The sequence below is a fragment of the Dipodomys merriami genome, unplaced genomic scaffold (genome assembly GCF_024711535.1).
Source record: "Dipodomys merriami isolate MVZ:Mamm:240054 unplaced genomic scaffold, mDipMer1.0.p SCAF_8, whole genome shotgun sequence".
In the NCBI taxonomy this organism is placed as follows: domain Eukaryota; kingdom Metazoa; phylum Chordata; class Mammalia; order Rodentia; family Heteromyidae; genus Dipodomys; species Dipodomys merriami.
Genome location: NW_027206401.1, coordinates 38,476,652 through 38,502,117, shown reverse-complemented (window position 1 = coordinate 38,502,117; position 25,466 = coordinate 38,476,652). Strand labels below are relative to the sequence as shown.

General features: G+C 34.8%; 1 protein-coding gene across 1 annotated transcript in view; it reads right to left on the bottom strand.

Moving 5' to 3' along the window:
* Positions 1-25,466, bottom strand: part of Ascc3 (activating signal cointegrator 1 complex subunit 3) — a 232,900-nt gene that overhangs the window by 42,717 nt on the left and 164,717 nt on the right. The window contains exons 35-36 of the mRNA XM_070010685.1: positions 20,124-20,235; positions 19,809-19,943 (exon numbers count right to left, since the gene is read on the bottom strand). Coding sequence (XP_069866786.1) covers positions 19,809-19,943; positions 20,124-20,235 — 247 coding nt within the window. The remainder of the gene's footprint in view (positions 1-19,808; positions 19,944-20,123; positions 20,236-25,466) is intronic.

Here is a 25,466-nt window from a genome sequence, read left to right as displayed (position 1 = left end):
AGCAGGCAGTCAAGCATCCATCTGCTCTGTGTGAATGAAGAGAAAGCAAACATGCATTCTTATGGCTAAAGTCATATTCAAACCCCATAGCATCATATGCACACATGCACATGCGCACACACACACACACACACACACACACACACACACACACACACACACACACACACACGGATGCACAAATGTATACACACAAATGAAGTTGGTAAGCCCATACTGCCTGCTAAACTAGCTCAATTCTTCAATTTAGTTAGCCTTTCCTTGGTGCCTTAAACATTGGAAGACATAGTATGTTTAGGGCTTGTAAAGTACAGTTCTTAAGTTTGGTATTTGTTTGGGCTAATGAACTAGACATTACACTTCTAGAACTCAATATGAGAATATATAAGGGATATATGCATTACTGATTCTCAAGTGTATCAATTAACCACTTGTTTCATAAGGGGACTGTTTGGCAAGTGGCTCTATTTTAATAAAGCTCTGTTTTAATCATTAATATGATAGATACATAGACAGACAGATAATGATAGATGTCTCTGAAATCTGTCTTCTTCAAAAAGGAAAAACAAGTATTTCTTTGATGTACAGATACAAATTGCATGATTAATTTATTTACTTATCCATTTACTTATTTATTATTGATTTGTCTATTTATGTTTTTTTATGAATGTGTTGGAGATTGAGTCTACTTGTGTATGCCAAGTGCATGCTCTGTGGTTTGTTACTGTGACATCCAGTCCTATCAGCTTTGTATTAATGAGCTCTTTAGTAATTTAATAATATCCACAGTGTAATGATGATTGATGTTTGTAATGATAGTCTCTAGATCCCCAAAGATATGTAGGTCTTTAAAATCATCAAAGATAAAAATATTCTAAATATATTTCATTATGAAATTCACATGATATATATGTAGAAACTCCATTGATAGAAACATTTTAAACAACTGCCACATATCTCTAGTCAATGATTAAATAAAAACACTGCCTTTAAGTCTTAATCCAGTATCGCCTTAACATTTTTTTGTGGGTTCAAAAAAATTTATTTATCTTTTGTTTTCCCCTGATTTGTCTTCTTTCCTCCTTCAGTGTTTAAAACTGTGAAAGCAGTTCAAGGTCACAGCACTTTGTGTGCTTTCAGTATGGCAGAGCAACATTGCCAGCTCCTTTGCTGGGTCTAGCAGAGTTCTGTCAGAGATGACACCTGTTTGACATTTATTTTACAAACTTACTGACACTGTTGAACAAATTAATAGAAAACAGCTACAATTTGTTGGATTTGTCATTCCACAAGATGGTACATAGGACCTACATCTAATAGGATGAAGCAAGTATACACAGAAAATTAACTATTGTGCTGCCAAATGCATTATTCTTTTGAGTTACATATAAAATAATGAATATAAAAGATTAACAGTTTATAAATTTGAGGTGTGAATACTCTGCTTTACTAAAGACCATTTCTATGAATTTTATTTGGCTAACATGAGAGCAGAGCACAATCATTTGAATTTAGAAAACAAAAGACTTTCAGATCTAATGCAGCAGTGGAGAGAAAAGTTCTCTAGGAATTTGTCACACACATATATATTTCATATATGTATTTCATATATATATATAATCAAAATATTCATTTAGTCCTTAGAGTATGACAGTACTACAAACTTAATTCTCACACTAGGAAGTTAGTAGTATTTGTAGGTGTGATCATTGGGAGGTAATTAGGATTCGATGAAGTCCTTAAGAGTGGGGCATCAATGATAGCATTATTGGCTTTGTAAAGAAACAGGATCCTAAGGTAGCAGACTTGGTCTGCTTTACCTTATGACACCCTCTGCTATGTTAGGATGTAATGGACTTCTCAGACTCCAACATCATGAGGAAAGTTTACTGATTTCCACCGGCCCCCCTCGCCTAAATTCAGAGTATCCTCTTGCTAGGCAGGCACTCTACTTCTTAAGACATACATACAGGCATTTTGCTTTAGAAAAAACAAATGACAAAATCAAGAAGCAAGATGGAATCTTTTGCTTTTTGAGGCTGGCCTTGCACTGTCACCTGTCTGTTTGCCTCCTGAATATCTTAGATTACAAATATAAGTTATTATGCCTGGCTTCCACCTCTATTCTGTAAAAATTAACTTTATTTTTATAATGAAAGGAAATAGATGAGAATAACTAGGTATTTTTCTTATTATATATTATTTCTTATTATGTGAATTAGGAAGTAATCCTTTATTAACTGACAAGGCACATAAAATACTATAATACTAGAAGAGACATATATAAACAAACTATAAGTATTTTCTACGCTGATTTTCTTTAAAAAGCCTTATCAGATTTATGGCTCAAGTGGTGGAGCACTAGCTGGGAGTGAACAAGCTGAGTGAGAGCACAAGTTCTTGAGATTAAGCCTCAGTACCAGCATTAAAAAAAAAAAAGGAAAACGCCTTAAGTTCACATGTAAGAAGTTACAAATTATTTACAGATGGTTCCTGGTCTATGAGAGTTTGACTAAAAATGTTTTCAACTTTAAGATGATGTGAAAGTGATGAGCATGCAGGATCTGAACTTTGACTTCCTCACATAAGGTGACTTGCAGTACGGATAAAGTGCTGAGGCCATCCTGACTGATAAATCAGACCAAGAACACTAACCAATTACAGTTTAAAGAATTGAAACTTTTCTTGTAATACTTTGAGAAGCAGAGGATAATGGTAATAGTTCTATACAAATATGATTTATATATATATTTATATATATGATTTATATATAAACTTAGAATTTGTTCTTCGTATAACTCTATTATAAGTTAAAGCTAGCAAAAACAGACATGAATAACTACTATATAGTAGGAAATTTATTAAAGCTTTACATATATTGTTTTATTTAATCTTTCCTATGATTTATAGAAGAGCATGAGGTACGAAGATATTGACAACTCCTAAGTCAAATAGTTAAGAAATGGTGTAATCATATCTGTTTGTCTTAAACCAATTTTGTTAATAATTAGACTTGTAGCATACTCCAGATATACTGGGACAGATTACATTTTCATCATAGCTAAGTTCAAACTGTACATAAGTTTATTTCCTTCTTGAAGGCAAGGACCATATCTTATTATCATGTTTTTTCTTGTACCTAACATAGTGAATGCTAAATAAATGTGTTTAAGAATTATCTAACAGGAATAAGACAAAATTCCAAATAAAAGAACATAAAGGACAAACAAGAGAAACCATAACCAGTAAAGAAAGCCAAGAAGAAACTATAATAGAGAAAGAGAAAGCAAAAGATTGGACAAGTACAGTGAAGAGAAAAAAGGGACATTTAATCTGTCATTAAAAATTAAAGTGGCTGGGTTTGACAGATCACACTTGTAATTCCAACTCTCTTGAGTAGAGGTGAGTCTGGTCAACCAGTTAATGAGACTCCCATCTCAATAAAAATCTGTCTCAGCTGGGCGCCGGTGGCTCACGCCTGTAATACTAGCTACTCAGGAGGCTGAGATCTGAGGATCACGGTTCAAAGCCAGCCTGGGAAGGAAAGACGGTGAGACTCCTATCTCCAATAAACCACTAGAAAACTGGAAGTGGTGCTGTAGCTCAAGTGGTAGAGCACTAGCCTTGAGCTGAAGAGCTGAGGGACAGCGCCCAGGCCCAGAGTTCAAGCCCCATGACCAATAAAAACAAAACAAAAATCTGTCTCATGCTTGTAATTTCAGATATAGCGGTGATCAGAAGCCAGTCTGGATCAAAAGGTGGAAGACTTTATCTGAAAAACAGCCGAGAAACAAAATGGCTGAAGGCCTTGGCTCAAGTGGTAGAGTGCTTGCCTATTATTAAATGTGAAGCCTTGAGTTTGAACTTCTGTACTGGCAAAAAAACCCAAACATTAAAAGGAAGTAATATTTTGCTGTGTATCAAATTTTGTGTATTTAAAATACTTAAACATTTTATATATTGTTATTCTTGCCCCAAATCCACAAGGTACAATGTTTTATAAAGCTTATATCTGATTTTCTCTATTTCATTTCCAGCCTTAGGTTCCAGTCACCACTAAATTGTTATACTTGACTTCCTTGGATAAAAATCATGTTCTGTTTTAGTTGAGGGTAGAGGGAGGTGTGTGTGTGTGTGTGTGTGTGCGCGCGCGCGCGCGCGCGTGCACTGCAAGTACGCACATGTGTGCCTATTCCTGTACTGGGGCTTGAATTCAGGGCCTTTTGCTCTAGCTTGAAGAATTTGGCTTTTATGGCCAAATTATTCTTCCTACTTTCTAACCCTTCCAGATTAGGTTAAATGTGATTATAATATATATCAGTATAACACCATGTGTTTTTTTCCTTTTGGGTACCATGACCTACATTTCATAATTTCCATGTGTGTGGGTCTGTGTGTCTGTCTTTTCCACTGCCCATTTCCTTGGAGGAGAAGGTCTCATTAATATCCTTAGCACTCAGCAGAATAGCTCTAGTCAGTGCTCCATGTATACATGTTTATTCAAGAGACACGAGGAAATGTAAGTCCAGCACCTCTTTGCTAAAACCAAACCTGGCTTTATTAGGTGTGTGTGTGTGTGTGTGTGTGTGTGTGTGTGTGTGTGTGTGTGTGTGTGTGTGTGTGTTAGTGTGTGTTAGGGGTGTGTGTGTTAGGGGTGTGTGTGTGTGTGATTGGAGTTACTCTAGGCCACAGCAGGCCCACATTGAGTGTGTGTGTGTGTGTGTGTGTGTGTGTGTGTGTGTGTGTGTGTTTGTGTGTGTGTGTGTGTGTGTGTGTGTGTGTGTGTGTGTGTGTGTGTGTGTGTGTGTGTGTGTGTGTGTGTGTGTGTGTGTGTGTGTGTGTGTGTGATTGGAGTTACTCCAGGCCAGAGCAGGCTCACATTGAGAATAATGCCTCTGGCTTTTGCCCCTATGTTTTACTGTAGGACTTCTGTCCGAAAGCCTCTGCTCTGAAAGTACACTATTTTCTGGAGCATGTACCACTCAGAAATTGTACTGGTTCCACGTAGAAGTGAAGGAAATATCTCTTTCTTATGTTTTATAATTAGATAAATAATGCATTATTTACTGTGAACCATATTCAGAGCCTTCATATTTATAGATTTTTTTTTAAAAAATAAGCATTTTGTTGTATACCATATACTAAGTTTCAAAATTTTGACAGTTAATACTGAAGGTATTTTTTTATAAGACCCAACTGTGTATTACCTACAAGAAATGCATGTCACATGTAAGGACAGATTCAGACTAAAAGTAAAGGGATAGAATAAGATAGCCAGCAAGAGTAGCCATAACAGTATCAGATAAAAATACAGTGTAAGTCAAAAGCAACAGAAAGTGACAAGTCAGTCATTACATAATTATAAAGAAGTCAATTAATTCAACAAGAGAAAATTTTATTTATTTATTTATTTTTTATCAGTCATGGGGCATGAACTCTGGACCTGGACTCTGTCCCTCACCTCTTTAGCTCAAGGCTAGCACTCTACCACTGAAGCCACAACATCACTTCTGGTTTCCTGAGTGATTTATTGGAGATAAGCGTATCACAGCCTAAGAGTCTCAAAGAACCTTCCTGCCTGGGCTGGCTTTGAAACAAGATCCTCAGATCTCAGCCTCCTAAGTAGCTAGAATTACAGGCGTGAGCCACTGGCACCTGGCAAAAATAATAATTTTAAATGCATATGCACTCAATATAGGAGCACCCACATGTATAAAGCAAGATTAATAGATCTACAGGACCTAAAGTCAAGTAATGGATGAAGACCCTACTTTCAACAGTATACAAATCATTCAGACTAAAAATCAACAAAGAAACATTAGAGGTTTACTGAACTCTACAGCCAATGGACCTAAGAGACATCTATAGAGCATTCTATCCCACAACTACCAAAGACACATTTTTCTTCACAGTACATGTAGCATTTTCCAGGATAGACCAAAAGATAGGCCATAAAATAAGTCACAACAAAGATTACAAAATATAAATCATATTGTGTGTTGTATATGAGAGAGAACAATAATGAAGGAATACATATAAACCAAACAACTTGCTTTTGCACAACTAGTAGGTCAATGATCAAATCAAAGAAGAAATTTAAAAATTGCTTGAAATGAATTAAAAGAGATATGTATAAAAATCTATAAGATATAACAAAAGAAGTTCTAGGAGAGAACTCTTTAACAATAGAGAAGTAGAAAGACTTCCAATCAATGATTGTTGCATCTCAAGGCACTAGAAAAACAAGAACAAACCAAACCAAAAATTAGTAGAAAGAAAGAAATAATAAAGATCAGAGGGTTGGGAATATGGCTCAAGTGGTAGAGTGACTGTTTAGCAAATGTGAAACCCTGAGTTCCAACCCAGCACTGTAAGAAAATAATTTTTTTTTTTGGGGTCCGGTCATGGGGCCTGAACTCTGGCCAGGGTGCTGTCCTTCAGCTTTTCAGCTTAAGGCTAATGCTCTACCACTTGAGCCACAGCGCCACTTCTGGCTTTTTTCTTTTTGCTTATGTGGTGCTGAGGAATCGAACCCAGGGCCTCATGCATGCAAGGTAAGCCCTCTACCACTGAGCCACCTTCCCAGCCCAGAAAATAAAAATTAAAAAAAAAACCCCATAAATATCTGCAAAATGATAAATGGAATGGAAACTAAAATAAAGTGAAAGTCAGTGAAACAAAGAGTCTGGCATTGGTGGCTCACACCTGTAATTCTAGCTACTTAGGAGGCTGAGATCTGAGGATCTTGCTTCAAAGCCAGCCCAGGCAGGAAGGTTCTTTGAGACTCTTAGGCTGTGATACGCTTATCTCCAATAAATTACTCAGGAAACCAGAAGTGATGTTGTGGCTTCAGTGGTAGAGTGCTAGCCTTGAGCTAAAGAGGTGAGGGACAGAGTCCAGGTCCAGAGTTCATGCCCCATGACTGATAAAAAATAAATAAATAAATAAAATTTTCTCTTGTTGAATTAATTGACTTTCTGTTGCTTTTGACTTACACTGTATTTTTATCTGATACTGTTATGGCTACTCTTGCTTTGTCTGTGGCTTCCATTGCACGGCTATCTTATTCTATCCTTTTACTTTTAGTCTGAATCTGTCCTTACATGTGACATGCATTTCTTGTAGGCAATACACAGTTGGGTCTTATAAAAAAAATACCTTCAGTATTAACTGGCAAAATTTTGAAACTTAGTATATGGTATACAACAAAATGCTTATTTTTTTAAAAAAATCTATAAATATGAAGGCTCTGAATATGGTTCACAGTAAATAATGCATTATTTATTTAATTATAAAACATAAGAAAACAACATGTTAAGTATTGAAAATAAACTTTGAGTTAATATTACTAAAGAACTAAATTAAGTTGATCAAAGATTTAACTATAATTGAAGTAAGAGAATTTTTCTAGAATATAAACTTAATAAAACAGCCAATTTGACTTCACTGATTTTTTTTTTTTCCCTGCCAGGTTCCTAATGGTTTCTTGGCTATTATGCAGATTCTCATTTATTCTCTAATAAATTTTCTTACTAATGTAATGTCTTCATAACTTTCAAGTCCAAGTTTCTAATTCAAATAAATGTTTATTTGAAAGCATACCGGTGATCATTATAATCAAAATTACGTTATGAGTTGTTTAAATTTTTTTTTCCCGTCAGTTGTGAGGCTTGAACTCAGGGACTGGGCCCTGTCCCTGAAATCTTTTGCTCAAGGCTAATGCTCTATCATGTTGAATCACAGGTCTACTTCCAGTTTTCTGGTGGTTAATTGGAGATAAGAGACTCACAGCCTTTCCTGCTCAGACTTTCTAGGATTACAGGCATGAGCTGCCAGCGCTCAGCTTTTATTTGTAGACTTTATACATGCATTCTAGATCCCAGTCACACAATGAGATCAAAGGGGGATAGGAGATGATCACAAAGATTCAATACCTGTGTGCATATGATCATAGGAAATAATATTTATTAAAATGAATTCCAAGAAATGGAAAGGAGTTGCTGTTTTTGTTTTGTTCCTGGTAAGTTTATCTGTTTTGGGGAGGGTCAGAGTGGGGCACAGAAAGAGTGAGGCAAAGGACAAACAAATCCAAAAGTGGGACTCACTAGACACTATGTTGAAAAGGAACTATACAACTTGTGGGTATGGATGCGAGGGAAAAACTGGGAGAGAGAGAGAGGGAAGGGGTGACACTGTTCAAAGGGACATTAGATTATCATTACAATAATAATAAAAATATATATTAAAAAAGAAGAATCAGTGTTTTTTTTTTAATTTGGAGGTAGAATAATACTGTGGCAGTGAATCATTACTTCTGCAAACTTTCTCACTCCCCTGTGGTCCTTATAGCCCAGAGATATGACCTCCAGTAAAATATTAACCTGAGAAGAGACAACAAAGGGAACAAGGGAGCCTGAACAGAGAAATCAGAGAGAAAAGTCAGAAAATGCTACAGGATGGGGAAGGCAAAGAATTAGAAGATAGAGCTAGTCACTTGTTTCCTTATAATAACCATGTAAGATGATAAGTATAACTACTTTCTTAATATTCATTTATTAATACAGTTGAAAAGTAACAGCTAAAAATTGTTATGTACTGCAAATAGGTAAAGGCCTATTTGAAGTGTTCTACTAATATGAATTAATCTTTCTAATTTATATTATATAGTGAGTAATATATTTGGACTAAGTGTAAGAAAAGCTAGCTGAGAATAAGAAAAACTAGTAAGGTTAACTGTATTGCTCGACTTTCTGCAAAATGTACTATTATACATAAAAACAATAAAGAAAGGAGATGACTAAATACAATAACTTGCTTTTTAAACATACTAGGAGATAATTCACAAAAAAGGAATGTATAAAAAATTAACCTAAAATGTGCAATTCCAATTCATTCATTAATTTATTTTTAGGAATTTTTTTTTTTTTTTTTTTGGGTCCGGTCATGGGGACTGAACTCTGGGCCTGGGCACTGTCTCTCAGCTCTTCAGCTCAAGGCTAGCACTCTACCACTTGAGCCACAGTGCCACTTCCGGCTTTTTTCTTTTTGCTTATGTGGTGCTGAGGAATCGAACTCAGGGCCTCAGGCATGCAAGGCAAGCGCTCTACCACTGAGCCACCTTCCCAGCCCTGTTTTTAGGAATTCTGTGCAATCCTCTAGTGGCTAGAAAAAGCCTGGCATGTTACTTCTTAACCTAAAAAGTGGCATGTCCCTAAGCATTATGAGGTAATTCTGTGATTAGTTGTTCACTAGAAAATTCCATATTTCCAAAATTATATAATTTGTAGAACTTTGCTTATACTAACAGGGGGATTGAAAGGACTTTGTAGTGTTTGTTTATTCTTTTATCCTATTAAACAGAAATGATACTGAAGTATATCTAGTGGATTAAGTATTGAAAATGATCAAACCTATTTACTTACTTGGCTAGAGGATAAAAGACAGGATGGTAGATTTTAAATGGAAACAACATTTTGATTTTGTTGAGACATGTAGATATATATCTATATATGAATCAGCATGAACTTTTTTTTTTTTTTTTGTCAGAACTGGGGGCTGAATTCTGGGCCTGGGCACTGTCCTTCAGCTCTTTAGCTCAAGGCTAGCATCCTACCACTTGAGCCACAGCACCACTTCCGGCTTTTTTCTGCTTATGTGGTTCTGAGGAATCAAACTCAGACCTCATGCAAGTGAGGCAAGCACTCTACCACTGAGCCAACTTCCCAGGCCTCAGCATGAACTTTTGAAGCAGTTCTAACTTAGTATTAATAGAGGAAGGAGTCAACATTGATTTCTGAACTGCTCCACCTGCTGGATAGAAGAGATCCCAATAATGACTTTAGTGTACTTAAATTTTGTTAGGATTAAGTTAGAAATACTTACAGAAGGAACTAATTTCTAGTACATGAAAATTAGATTTTAAAATGCTTTAGTAAATATTAAGTTTCTGCTTATGTTTTACTAATCAAAAAATGTAATAATGCTTTCTGCCTACCAAAATTAGACTGAAAATGTTCAGATTTGGAGATATTATTACCAAGATTATATTCTTTGTATTTTCATTATAAAACAATTTTTTATTTCTTCATTATGAATGTATACATACTCACATTTCCAAATAGTTCTATTCAATAAAGGCCAGAAAACTTAACCAGAACAATTAGGAAAGAAGAAGACAAACAAAAGGATATTTAATATTGAAAGGAAGAAGTTAAATTGTCTGTGTTTGCAGAGGACAAGATATTAGCTCTAACAATGCTATTATAGAACCATAAGGTGTAATAAATGCTTTAAAGTTTTAAGAAAAAAATTCCCAAACATTGGTAAAATTTCCACATAATAGCAAAGTACTCCAAAAAAAGAAAAAAATCAAAGTGGTAAAAGATCTTTACACTGAAAACAATAAAAACACTGACAAAAGATTTTTAAGAAGATGCAAATAAATGGAAAGATAACCTTTGTTCATGGATTAGAAGAGTATATTTCAAATGTCCATATTTCCCAAAGCAATATACAGATTCAATGAAGTCCTATAAAAATAGAAATGACTTTCTTACAGAAATAGAAAAACAATCCTAAAATGTATATGACCACAAATAAACACTCAAATAATAAGGATATCCTGAGTGAAAAACAACAAAGCTGGAAGATTTGTTCTTAGAATATGTTACATGTTAAATATGTGTATTCTAAAATATGTTACAAAGCTATAGTAACCAAAACAGCATAGTGCTGTCAAAAACAGATGAACAGACCAATGAAATAGATTAGAGCCCAGCAATTTATGCCTTTTGAGTGAAGTGATTTTTCTACAAAGGTATCAAAAATTACATAATTGGAAAAGGATAGTCTCTTTAATACATGGTGCTGGGAAAACTAGATATTCACATGCAGAAGAATGAAATTAGACTGTCTTGAAAATTCAAGTGGAATTGAATTGAGGGAAGGGGTGGGGTTGAGAGGGATGAGGGAGAATAATAAAAGACATGATATTGATCAAGATGCATTGTACAGATAAACTGACCTGTTGAATGATAATCCATTTATAAAACTACTTAAAGAAAATAAAAATATAATAGAAAAAGAACTCAACTGTGAAACAACTAAACAAAAGATAAAGGGGAAAAGCTTCTATGATGCGATCTGAGCAATGGCTTTCTAAAAATATGATCTCAGAAAAGCCAATAAAAGCAAAAATGCACAAGCAGAATTACATTAAACTATAAAGCTACTGCTCAGCAAATAGAGTGAAGGTTCAACATACAGAATGAGAAAATATATTTATAAATAATGTATTTTCCAGGAGTTAATGTTCTAAAATTGGTTGTGGTGACAGTGATGGCTATAGCCTATGAATACTAAATGCCATTAGATTGGAAAAGTAAACTATATGGTATGTATTACCTCTTAATAAAAATGTTTAGAAAAATACAAAAAAATCTTCCACAGGGTTTTCTGGAAAGACAACTATTTTTGTTTTTACTTCATTCATAATGGAACTATTCAAGATATTTCTAATTTAAAATTGTCTAAATCTTTAGAGTCTCTCTTTGCAAGTGTCTTATGTGACTAGTGCTTATGATCCAGTCCTGCCAGTCTGGTAATTCTGATATTCAGAGACAACAGTGCCAGCCATTCTTGCCTTGTGTGCTGTGAGTAGGACTGGACTTCTTGCACACAGGTAAAGTAATGTTAAGCAACGGTGTACAGGGACAAATACAAATACTTTTGTGTTCATATGGGTTTTGGGTCCTAGAATAAGTCTCCTTAAAGACATGAATTTGCTTGATAAGAAATGTACTCATTATCTTGCCCATGTAATTGTAACCCCTCTGTACAGTATTTTCACAATAAAAAATATTAACAAAAATAAAAAAAGACATGAATTTGTGTTCTATTTCTTTGTTATTCCTCAAGTACACTAAATAGTTGTACTGGGCAGAATGTTTAGTGAATCTTTTTTTTTTTTTACCCATGCAATCATTGTGTTCATTTATTTTTAAAAAATATGTTTTTTATTGTAAAAATACTGTACAGAGGGCATACAGTTACATGAGCAAGGTCATGAGTACATTTCCTATCAAGCATTGTTACCTCCTCCTTTGTTTTTCCCCTTCCCTCCCTTCACTCCTACCTCCACAACTACATTCTTCTCTCCTCACCTCCCCACCTAAATTGTAAAGTTTGTTTTTCAACATAGTGTCTTGTACATCTCATTGTTACAATGGGCCAACCTGTATCCCTATTTAAGCATTTTGCTTTTTCCTTTGCCCTCTCTAAGCTAGAGAAGTGTATATATACTGGAACTGGTATCAAATACAGTGAAAACAGGTTATACTGTGGGGGAGGAACATACAAAGAAACAAAAAAAAATATCACATGGTACATTATAAATACGTTAGGAACAATAGCAAGAAAGAAAAAAAACACTTGTCCCTATCTTGGGGTTCATTTCGTTTAACATCATCTTATCTGGTCATATGTAGATAGCTTTTGACCTTTAACTCCAAATGGATCAAAGATCTCGAAGTCAAAGCAGACACCCTGAAAACATTACAGGAAGGAATAGGAGAAACCCTAGGTCTCCTAGGCAATGGACAAAATTTTCTCAGAAACACACAAAGAAAGGTTGGACAAATGGGATTGCATGAAATTGCAGAGCTTCTGCATGGCAAAGGACATAGCTAGCAAGATCAATAGAAAGCCCACGGATTGGGAGAAGATCTTCACTAGCCATACAACAGATAAGGGTCTTATACCTAAACTATACTTGGAACTCAAAAATTAAATCCCCCAATAACAAATCCTCAAAGAAACAACTGCCCGATAAACAAGTGGGCTTGGGCTAAAGACTTACAGAGAAACTCCTATGAAGAGGAAATACGAATGGCCAATAGACACATGAAGAAATGCTCAACCTCTCTAGCCATAAAAGAAATGCAAATCAAAACAACATTGAGATTCCACCTCACCTCAGTTAGAATGGCTATAATCAAGAAATCTAATAACAACAGATGCTGGAGGGGATGTGGCCAGAAGGAAACCCTACTGCATTGTTGGTAGGAGTATAAACTTGTTTAACCAGTTTGGAAAGCAAAAGACTCCATATAGAGCTCCCCTATGACCCAGCAATCCCACTTTTGTGCAGTTACCCAAATGATCACAAACAAGACCATACTAAAGCTATGTTTACCACAGCATTATTTACCATAGCTAAGATATGGAACAACCCAGATGAATAAGTCAAAAAAATACACACACACACACACACACACACACACACACACACACACACACATGCAATGGAATTCTATACCTCCATCAGAAAGAATGACATTGCCCCATTTGTTAGGAAATGGAAAGACTTGGAAAAAATTATATGGAACAACCCAGATTCCCCTACATAGATGAATAAGTCAAACACACACACACACACACACACACACACACACACACACACACGCAATGGAATTCTATGCCTCCATCAGAAAGAATGACATTGCCCCATTTGTTAGGAAATGGAAAGACTTGGAAAAAATTATATTAAGTGCAGTAAGCCAGGCCTAAAGAAACATAGGTCCTATGGTTTCCCTTATTTGCAATAACTAGTGAGTCTTAATAAACAATGACAAACTTTTTTTTTTTTAAACAGGTAATTTTGAATTCTACATCTGTTCTTTTCCTATTGTAACTAAGTTATTTTTACCTACTGTTTCACCTTGGGGAGGGGTGAGTCTTATCTATGTATCTATGAATGTATGTATGTATCTATCACATATAATAAATTGTACAGAGTAAGGAGTTTTATTATGACACATCATGCATATAGTTTGATCTTTTTAAAATGAGAGAGTTGTTTAACATATTATAATGGAAGAAATATGAAGATTATTCATAATTTAATAGCTAAAGCCATTTCTTCATTAAAACCCCATCTATTTGCCAACTTTTAGAACCCTAATAATTGACAGTTATTCTGTAGGACCTGAAAATGGAAGTAATCAGGAAACAAAAGGAACAGAATTTCAAAATAGGACAAGTTCCAGGTAGCATCACAAATACATTTTATACACACTAAATATGAGAGCTTAAAAATCTTTAGTCTTCTAACGGACAATCAGACTTATATGATCTTCAGGCCTTTAACTAAGGAAAGATTTCACTTTTCTCTTTGTTGAAGTGAGTTTATAAACTAAGAGTTCTGGAGTAGCTAAGAAATATGGGAGAATAAAGAAGGTCTCAAGGGAAAAGGACCAAGAGAGTAGAAAGATACTTTTTTTTTCCCAAGACATTTGCCATCTGTGCCTCTCCAAAAGATGCCAGGAAGCTCCCCAGCCTGAGGGTTAGGGAAGCTCTTCTCACAGACCCTGGAAGATATCCCATCAGGCTTCCCGCTCAGAGACAGAGTAGCAGATGGGATCCTGTGATTGTCACAGGTTATTTGGAAATAGAAGGGCATGAGGTTGGTGTGCTCACTGTTACTTAGTTAACCCTTCCTTTCTTTTGTCTTCCTTTTAACAAATTCTTTAATTTTACAGTCTGGATGCCTCACCACTAATTTTGTCTGCCTAGTTCTTTTTATTTAGCTTTACATTTAAATTCTTACTTGCTTTTCTAACCTTGTAAACTTGAGAATGGTTTTTTTTTTGTAGTTTGCCACAAAAAGATTTGTAGCCATGCTCCAAAGTGACAAAATTCAAGCATTATGAATTCTCTATTATTGAGAATGTTTTATGAAAATGCAAAGGAAAAAAGAATGTAATCTGCAGAACATCTTTATGTCACTGTTTTTAAACAAAGCAGTACTGCCAGTCTGGCAATGTATTGATAAATAAAAATCATATTGCTCTGGTACTTTTCTACATGTGGAATGGCTTTAATTTACATCAACACACAAAATTTTCTTTTGGTTAATATCTGTCTTTTTTGGGAAATAAGATTTTCATATTTTTTTAAATTGGATATTTGATATACATGTACACAATCCAATATTTAATATAACTATAATCTTATTGGATACTTGACATAAAACTACATCATGTATTTCTGTATAAGAAACATAAAAAAATCAAGTATATTTTATAAAAATAGCTGAAAACCTAGAGGCATAAATATATTTGGGGGGCATAGTTTGCTCTCCTTCAGTTATTAATATAAGAATATGATTGCTATTTTAGAATAGCCAAGTTCCCAAATGCATTTTCCCAAGCTTTAAAAGCGTCTCATTTCTGTTACTGTTTTAAAATAGGCTACCTTCGAAAAGTCCACTGAATATATCAAATCATGCTCCTGGTTTGCCATGACGACAGGCACTTCTTCTGTAGACTTGGGCTTTCAGTGCCAACCTCATTAGGAGATTCTTCAAATTACTTTTTAAATGTCCTTTTCCCTTAGGATTTTCACTTATGTCTAATTAGACCACTAACTCCAAGCCATGTAATCCCTGTTGCCAAAACTGCTAAATGCTTCAATAAGTAGGAGGAGGGCATCAGTGAAGCAAGACAGATGTAATGTCATTGGTTAACAATAGAGGTGTGAAGCAGCTGCCTTAATTATGAAGCTTATTAATTCATAGTGTTAAAAAAAACTTGGCAAGGGCTCTTCTAAAATACCTAACCTTTCTGAAATAGCATCAGATGGTTTAAAACTTAAAAATGTAAATCTTCAATTCGGGATGCTGAAATAATTATTTTACAAGTAATATATATGTGTGCATATATATACATATATATACTTAGTATTTGTATTCTAAATTATAAGGTAACAAATTTTAACAGTAGTGTATGTTTTTAATTTCTTCTTCTTCTTTTTTTTTTTTTTTGTCGGTCATGGGGCTTGAACACTGGGCCTGAGCACTGTCCCTCAGCTCTTCAGCTCAAGACTAATGCTCTACCACCTGAGCTACAGTGCCACTTTCGGTTTTCTGGTGGTTTACTGGAGATAAGAGTTTCACAGACTTTCCTGCCCGGACTGGCTTCGAACCGTGATCCTCAGATCTCTGCCTCCTGTGTAGCTATGATTACAGGTGTGAGCCACTGGTGCCTGGCTTTAATTTCTAAAAATATATACTTTTATATTTCAATACTTAGAAAAACTTTTATAGCTAGAACTGAGTCATTGGATAAAGATACAATGTGCCAAGATATGATAGGGAGTTATAGGAGAAAGCTACTTTCCATAATCCATAAAGTAATTTAATTTTCATAAAATTCAATGCCATGAAAAGTTGCTTGGTGCTTATAAATTAGGCTAAGTGGCTGGCATATAGTAGTTGCTCCACAAAAACTACTTATTTTTTAAATGGCTGTATTGGAAAGAAAATTTAAGCAAATGGGTTACTACTGTAGAAGATTAGTGAAAGAAAAGAGTTTCAATAAAACCTTTGGCCTTATATCTACCTTTATTGTCATTTAAAGATGATGATATAAAAAAGTATAAGTAGAGACAGTTTGATTTCTAAAAGTGGGAAACAGAGGTCTCAAAGAACTGTAACAAGGATAAAAAAATCATTGGCAGTGTATTTTTTTTTTTTTACTGTTGATTAAATTTTTTATATAATAGAGTGATATGAAGGTTAAAATGTGTTGGTGACTTTAACCAAGTATCAGTATATACAATACTGTGAAATTTGTGCAATTTATGTAATCACTTAATCTCAATAAAAATTATTTTAAAAATAGAGTGATAATCAGTAGGCACTATTATGTGAAAATAAAACAGATTGACAAGAGAAAAAAGAAGACCATAAAATTCTTAAGGATAAAAAAATAGGCATTTGTGATCTCTTCAGTCACAATTGTATCTCGTGTGTGTGTGTGTGTGTGTGTGTGTGTGTGTGTGTGTGTGTGTGTGTGTGTGTGTGTGTGTGTGTGTGTGTGTGTGTGTGTGTGTGTGTGTGTGTGTGTGTGTGTGTGTGTGTGTGTGTGTGTGTGTGTGTGTGTGTGTGTGTGTGTGTGTCCCCTGAGAGATGTTCCTTAGATTTTTTGCTCAAAGTGAGTGTTCTACAGCTTGAGCCACACATCCATTTTTGTCTTTTTGTTAGTTAATTGGAGATAAGAGTCTCAGGAACATTTCTGTCCAAGCTGGCTTTGAACCTGGCTCCCTAGATCTTAGCCTCCTAAGTAGCTAGCTTGTAGACACAGCTCCTTCTGGCTTTTTGCAATTTTTAATAAATTTAATTTTTCATTTTTATTAATTGTATTTCAGCCCTTTCTGGATATATTTTTGATCTATACTATATCTATCAACTATGCTTTGAAATTAATTGAAGGAAAATAGTATGTATATATATTTTTAAGTATTTTGGTAAATCAAAGTTTTAATATTCTTTTTCCATTCCATGATTGCCTTCTAGATTATTTTCTTGGTGCCAACAACAATCATATTATTACTCATTTTAAGGATTTAAAAGAAAGTCTTAATAAGTGTAATTTCCATATTATAATTAATACCAAGAAAACAAAAAAGAGACACATGTGAGTAAAAAAGAGAAAGCTTTATCACTGACAAGTTAAATAAAATATTATAAGTTCAAAATAACTCTCAAAAGAATAGAATATAGAATATAGAATAGAATATAGAATGGAATAACTTAAGAAACACTAAATTTTCATACTGAAAATAGGTAAATTTAATAAACAAGAACCACCCATGAGTGTTTTGTAGAAAGACTGAGGGTGAATAAATTATAATACTGAATTATTAAAAATCATAACATGAATTTATTACAATAATAAAAATAGTGATAATGCAAACAGGTATTTGAGAAACTAAGTGACAGCCACTGCTGCACTTTTACCATCTCTACCTATTATCATCCTGCTCCCTGCAGGTCCTGTCTCACTGCTGCTTCTTGTAGTTTGAAAACCACAAGGAAATCAACATGCATATCTGGGGGTGAGAGTAGGGATAATACTGAGGGTCTGTGAGTCACCTACTTTTGGTCTTGGTAGGAAAACATTTAAAAGTACTTTTCAGTGAGAAAAACTACTCACAAAAATTGATTAACAGTACTGGGAATTGAATTCAGGGCCTCAGGCTTGCTCTACCACATGAGATTTGGCTCCAGCCTCCCTCCCCTTTGCATTGGTTGTTATTATTATTATTATTATTATTTTTTGTCGGCTGTGGGGCCTGAACTCTGAGCCTGGGCGCTGTCCTTCAGCTCTTCAGCTCAAGGCTAGTGCTTTACCACTTGAGCCACATTACCACTTCCAGGCTTTTTTGCTTATGCGGTGCTGAGGAATTGAACCTAGGACCTCATGCACGTGAGGCAAGCACTCTACCACTGAGTCACCTTTTCAGCCCTGCATTCATTATTTTTAAGGCAGGATCTTGTTTTATACTTGGGCTGGTCTGGGACTTCCTACTTTCCTGTGTCACTGGGGATATTGGGAGTGCTCCACTGTGCTCAGCTAACATGCATTCCCTGTATCTGGGATTACAGTCATGTGCTACCATTACCCAGATTTTGGTTGAGATAAAAGTTTTGAATCTGGGGCTGGGAAGGTGGTTCAGTGGTAGAGTGCTTGCCTTACATGCATGAGGCCCTGGGTTTGATTCCTCAGCACCACGTAAGCAAAAAGAAAAAAGCCAGAAGTGGCACTGTGGCTCAAGTGGTAGAGTGCTAGCCTTGAGCTGAAGAGCTGAGGGACAGCGCCCAGGCCCAGAGTTCAGGCCCCACGAGCAGACTCTCCCTCTCCCCCCCAAAAAAGTTTTGAATCTGACAGAAACTAATTTAACTTGCATACTCACATTTATTAATGATTATTTTACTGCTTTTTCTGTTAATCATTTACCCAGAGAATCCTGTTTTAATGAATTTAGTCTGTAGGAATCTAAAAATATCATATTTCAATGCTTTTCCCTCAAAAGTGATAAATTTTCATTCTTTTTTTTGGTGAGTGTGTGTGGTGTATATGTGTATGCTCACGCCAATGCTGTGATTTGAACTCGGGGCCTCACACTGAGACTTGTCTTTCTCACTCAAGAGTTACACTCTATCACTTGAGGTAACCTCCACTTTTGTTTTTTTGCTGGTTAATTGGGAATAAGATACTCATGGACTTTTCTGGCCAGGCTGGCTTCAAACCATAGTCATCAGAGCTCAGCCTCTTGAGATGCTAGAATTACAGGCCCGAGTTATCTGTTTTATTAGAAAAATATTTTTGATAGTTATACCTCAGATCTTTTAATCCTTTTGTATAGAAAAACAATAAAAATATTAGTCAGAATAACCACTTGAAATATAATTCATACTTATACAAATGTATGTGTTTATGTGTGTGTACACACATTGTTTCAATGAAGTTTTATGTTAAATTATTAAACTCCACAAAGTAAAAGAAAATCAGAGTATAGAGTACACAGAAAGTTACTCCTGATAATAGCGTGAATATTAATAAAAAAACAGGTAAGAAACATCAGCGACATCATAGCTAAGTATTCAAGAAGAGCCATCTAAAAAGGGCAATAAGAAAAGCTTTCAATCATAATTCAGACAATGGTATTCTCAGGACAAGGGAACCATCTGGCTGGCTTTGCAATACAGCTTATACCTTTTATCCTGGCCTAAATAGTAATAGTTCACCATTCTACTCTCAGAAGGATCCAAATATGAATGATAAATAAATGTAGTCATCTTCATGGGGAATTTAGTCTAAATATAAAACTTAGTAGTAAAATGGTTGACAGAGGAAAATACTCCTTAAAGAGTTGCTGTTCAATTCCAAGAAGTGGGTGGCAATGATTAAGACTCAAAGTTATGAAATGTATACTCAGCAACAGCACAATTATAACATGAAACTCACACTTAGAATTGAAAGCAATTCTTCAGTACTGCTTTCAGGTTTCAAACGGTCCTTGAACATTTTAACTGTCTGGTGCTTCAAATAGTAATAGGACGCAATTCGGCCAAATGTCAGAGGCTCAATGTTCCGATTATCCTATTTTGAAAGACAGAAAAAAATGACATAAATAAAAAAGTATATTGAAAAGTACATGTTCTTCAAAAATTAATAATTCATATAGATTGTTGGTGCTATAATAATTTCATTACAAAACCAGGTATCACTGGAGGATAAAATCCTATTCTTGAAAATATGGGCAATTAGAATGTGTCATACCTCTGCAATTTCAATACAGTAGGAAAGCTCCAATTCAACCAAGGACTTCTCAATAAGGTGAGACAGAAACTTATTCACAGAATCATGGCTCACATCACCCAAATTGTAGTAACTAGAAAACAAGCAAGGTTTTATTACTTGTTGCAAGATCTTTCTTGCTAAAGCTATCCTCGCAGTTTCACAGTTCTTTACAAAATTTTAAAAACACTAACTTATAATTACAGTAAATAAAAAACCCTGCAATCACTCTTCCTGTTATCAAAACTCCTATACTGAGGTTTTCTGACACTGATGAAAATGACAATACATTAAAATAAGTCAGTTATGCAGATAAAATTCTGAGCACATGTGTAATATACCATCTTTAGCAGAGTATTTATTATACATTGAATTTATACACAAAATAAATAAAAGGATTTGTATTATAAAACTTATCATTCATGAATTTACTTTGAGTAGTAGATGAGTTCTTTTGAGAAAATTAGTCCTTACAGAACAAATGTCTCACTGCATGTTTAGAACAGACATCTAAAAGGTAAAACTAAACTATTTTAAGTTTCAATGTATGAAAAAACATCTAATTTTGTGTATTTTCCAAATAAAAATTCTAAAGACAAGCAATTCACTTAAATGTTCTTTCCCGTGGCTTTGAAAGGTCTTTGGTGAAGTCCTACAATGATCACCAACAACTTGTGCCTAGGAAGAGATCCCCAGAGTAGAGATGTACACCTGTAACTATGGCAGTTCCAGAGTTTTCACACAGAATTTATGTGTCCTACTGTCCCTTCCCATCTTCAAACCAAGGAACAAGTGTTAGTAGAAAGTAGTCTTAGCATCTTAGAACCGGTTCCTATCACTATGACCCTACTGTGGTGGTTTTACATCTGAACACATATAAAAAGTGGATAGTCATGGGAAAGGGTGGCGAGGGTGCTAATAGTCTCAAATGGAAATGGCCTACAAAAAAATCACAACCTGAGAGCAATGGAGAAACACTGTCAAGATGACTATTTGGAAGAATTATTATTTTCTTTCTTCAAAGGGAAAAACTGGTTAGAGTGTAGGTTTAAAATTATTTAAAAATACATGAAGCAGGACTCAAATCATGTTTTCATTAAAAAGAGACGCTAAGTACACTCACATCTCCCTTGAGTAATAAACCACTAGTATTTATTTGGTGAAATAATCCTTTATAAGAAAAGAATAGTTATTTTCAGTCTATGGTGAAAGTACTGCTTTTACCAAAACAAAACTCTTGTGAGACTGAAAGTGGTACTTATCAATCAATCAATCAATAAATATGGAACCCAGTGTCATTTATCTAAATAGAAGGTTCAAATTTATGTCTCCACTAAGCACATATGGAAATGAAAGAACAGCACAAATCAGTTACAAAAGAGGCAAGTGCCAGTGGCTCACTTCTGTAGTTCTAGTTATTCAGGAGGCCGAGATTATGGTTTGAACCAGCCCAGGCGGGAAAGTCCCTAAAACTCTTATTCCAATTAAAAAGCAAAAAGCCAGAAGTAGAGCTACAACTCAAGTGGAAGAGCACTAGCCTTGAGCAAAAAAGCTTAGGGACAGTTCAAGCCCTGAGTTCAAGCCTGAGGATTGGGTGAAAAAAGTTACAAAATAGTTACTTTAGTTTGGAAAATGATTAATGTGGAATATTTAAAGTAATATATCCAAACGGAAAGGTAAAAATAAAAGTTCTAGACCTTTAAAACATCATAAAGAGATTCTAAAGCTATTCAAATATTCTTTTTTCATTTTTTTCCTAAGAGCTAAAATTCATCAGTCACATTTTCTGTCATGTGTTTAACTTTGTATTTCACATTCTTTTGGCTTCTAACATAAACATTTTCCAACATATAGACTAATGAACAGTTGACAATGTTGTTTCTAAATAGATGACACAAGTAAAAATGTGCCCTGATAATTAGTACCATTTGTAGCATAAGAATCAAAGTGCTCTTCATGCAATTAAAATAGTACAAAAATAATATTAGTATAAAAATAAGATTTCACTTTTGTCTAAAATTTATTAGACTATTAAAATATCTCTCACTGGTACTGATTTATATAAACTGTAAATAAAACAGTAATGCCAACCTTGAAATTTTATGTTTTAATGAATAAATTTGGTATAATTACAAATAATATGTAAAGCCATTAATGCTAAAAGCTTCCTGCCAAAAATTATTTTCAATATTCACTTTATAGATTTATTCATTATAACTACTATCCTTTCTAAAGCTTGTTTATTTAAGTCTGCTGGTACCTTTTTTTTTTTTTTTGTCGGTCATGGGGTTTGAACTCTGGACTTGGGTGCTGTCCTTGTGGTCTTCAGCTCAAGGCAAGTGCTGTACGGCTCAAGCCACAGCACCACTTCCGGTTTTCTAGTGGTTTATTAGTTTCCTAACTGGGCTGGCTTTGAACCGTGATCCTCAGATCTCAGCCTCCTGAGTAGGTAGGATTACAGGCGGGAGCTACCGGTGCCCAGCCTGCTGGTACTTTTTATAAACATTAATTTGTGGCTTTTAACATGATAAATAATTTGAACATTTAGGAGAAAAAAATATAGGTGAAAATCACAACTCTGATGGAAACAAATTATCTGATAGACTCAATAAAATATTACTTATAATCTAACTTGCTAAACACATGCTCTCTTTGAGCAGAAAAAGTGTCATTGTTATTTATTTCTTTAATTTTCTTTCTAAGTGTGCTTAGTGGACATTTCTATCAACTTGCAAACCAGAAGAAACACAAAATTCAATCCAAGTAACTTAACTTCACTAATATTTACTAAAAAACTTTCCTTGCTTAATATTGAAACTAAAGGCTAAAGTAATTTAAAAGCATTTTTAAATCCTTAGAAAAAATACATTGTTAGATCTGGCAGGCTTCAGTGGCCCACATCTGTATCTCAGCAACTCAAGAGGTGGAGATTGGGAAGATAGCTATCTGTGTCTCCTGACAAAAAGCAGAGAACCCTATCTGAAAAATAAGGGAAAGAAAAAGGACTGGGGTGCAGCTCAAGTGGTAGAGCACTTGCTCAGCAAGTACAAGTCCATGAGTTCAAACCCCTACACCACCAAAAGAGAAAAAAAAGCTACTGTTACATTATTTATTAAATACATAATTTAGAATACATTGTAAAATATAAATGGAATTATTTTTAGGGCACATGAAAATTAGTATGTTGTATATTCTGATACCTAGGGGTGAACAAAGAATGGAGTTTATTTAGTAGAACCACCAGCTTCTTGCCTGATCAAGATTAAGCATATAACTTAAAATAGTACATATCTTTCATTTCAATGAAAGCATGCAACAGCCAACTAAAAAGCTTTGTTTTCATGTTGCATTCTCTACAGTTCAAAATTTATAATTTGCTGGTTATTTAAACAATATCCCACAACTGTTTAATTACAGATAAAGGACACAATGTAGTTTCATGCTCAATGCATTGAATCATCAAGTCATTATCTTCCCTTTGCTATAAACAGACAGCCTACCCTTTTGTCGGCAAGCTATTTCATTTATTTCACAGAGAAACCCAGTTTCACAATAATTGACTTGTCAGAAGCTCTAATTTATGAGACTGAGCTCTGTAAGATTTCTCTATATTGGACTCAACCTGCACACAAGCAGGGTTGAATATTTACAATGCTGTTAACAGGTGCTGAGTTGTTTAATGATTCTAATAGCCAGAAGCGTACTGAGAAAGCCAGCGGGACCACAATTACAGGCTGTTTGAACACAACAATTACTAGTCCCCTGAGAGGTGTGAAAGTCAAAGGCAGTTTGATACTGACAGCATCTAGCACATGGGCTAGACAAGCTAACTTCTATTAGCTGTCCACTGGGAAAAAGTCATAACAAACCTCTACCTATCATAAAAATTTACAAAGTTTATAAAATTTAAACATCAAAAACTAAAAGAAATTTGCAAGAATTGTATTTGAAAGATCCAATTGAAGGACAAACAAGAATATTATATATGAAACATATTTTTTCAAGAATAATACTGACAAAGATTTCATCAGTGTGGGAAGGAGATTTTATAATAATATAAAACATAGCTAAAGTTCCACTAGACAGTTTGGATTTAATGTGAATAGTGGCAGCCTTTTCCGGTTTGGTTGATGTAAACCTGGTTGGCTATCTTACTGAGAAATTTTTCATCAGTATTGAAATGTTGCTGCTATAACTGTCAGTACTGGGAAGTCATTTGTTACAGCACCATGTTTCTTTATGTTCAGATTATGCAGCAGTAATAATGACAGAAATAATGAAAGTGGTTGCAGGGAACATTTTTGCCCGAAATATATTTAAAATCTTCCTCAGGGGAAAAGAGAATAAAACTGAAAATCCAAATTGAATCCAGAACTCAATTTGGAATACATTGTATTTTATAAAGGCACCAGCATATGTGTTGACAGACATAAAAACAAATCTATAGAAGTCAACACATGTGTATACAGGTATATATAATTATATACCTTTGCATACATGTATATATATGCCTTTGCATGCATATGTGTACAGATGTACATAATTATATATTGTTACATGTATATGCATTTGTACATATATATGTGCTCAACAATTTAGACATATAGTGAGGAACCCTGGAACAATGATTGCAGTTTTTTGTCAATGTAAGTTTTACTTCTGATGTTGGTACAATGAAGATAGGGATAGTACAGCAATAGTATGATTAAAAGAAGGGAGTTGGAGAATCCGGTCATCTTCATTTACCTATGTATGATTATATTATTGTTATTGTTATTTGCTGGTACTGGGCTTCACTCTGTGCCTGTCTGTGCCTTGCTCAGCTTCTTCACTCACAACTGGTACTCTACCATTTTAGCCAGTCCTCCACTTGCAGCTTTTTAGCTGGGCAGCTTTTAAACTGATTCTCAGATTCTCTCCTGAGTACCTAGGATTACTGGCTTGAGCAACTGGAACCAACCTGGATTGTATTTTGAAAGTAGATTCCTTTTCTATGGTTAACTAATCCTATCTGTTTGCTACCTATGCTTGCAAACAACTTTGCATGTGTACCCCTCCCACCCTAGAAAAGTAAAATCTTCATTGATAATACTGGACAATAAGAAATATTAAGGAATAACTAACATAATACAAACCCTCCATCTGAGAAAAATGATTTTAGACTACTTCAACCTTTTTCCAGTCTGGAAAATAAATGGGAAAGATAAATTGAACACAGACAAGAATAAAAATATAACCAAATGCCAGTCACCACAATGAGAGAACAAAAGAAAGCCCATGGTTGGCTATAAGGGTTAGGAAGGATATTTCAGGTAGAAAGGAGAG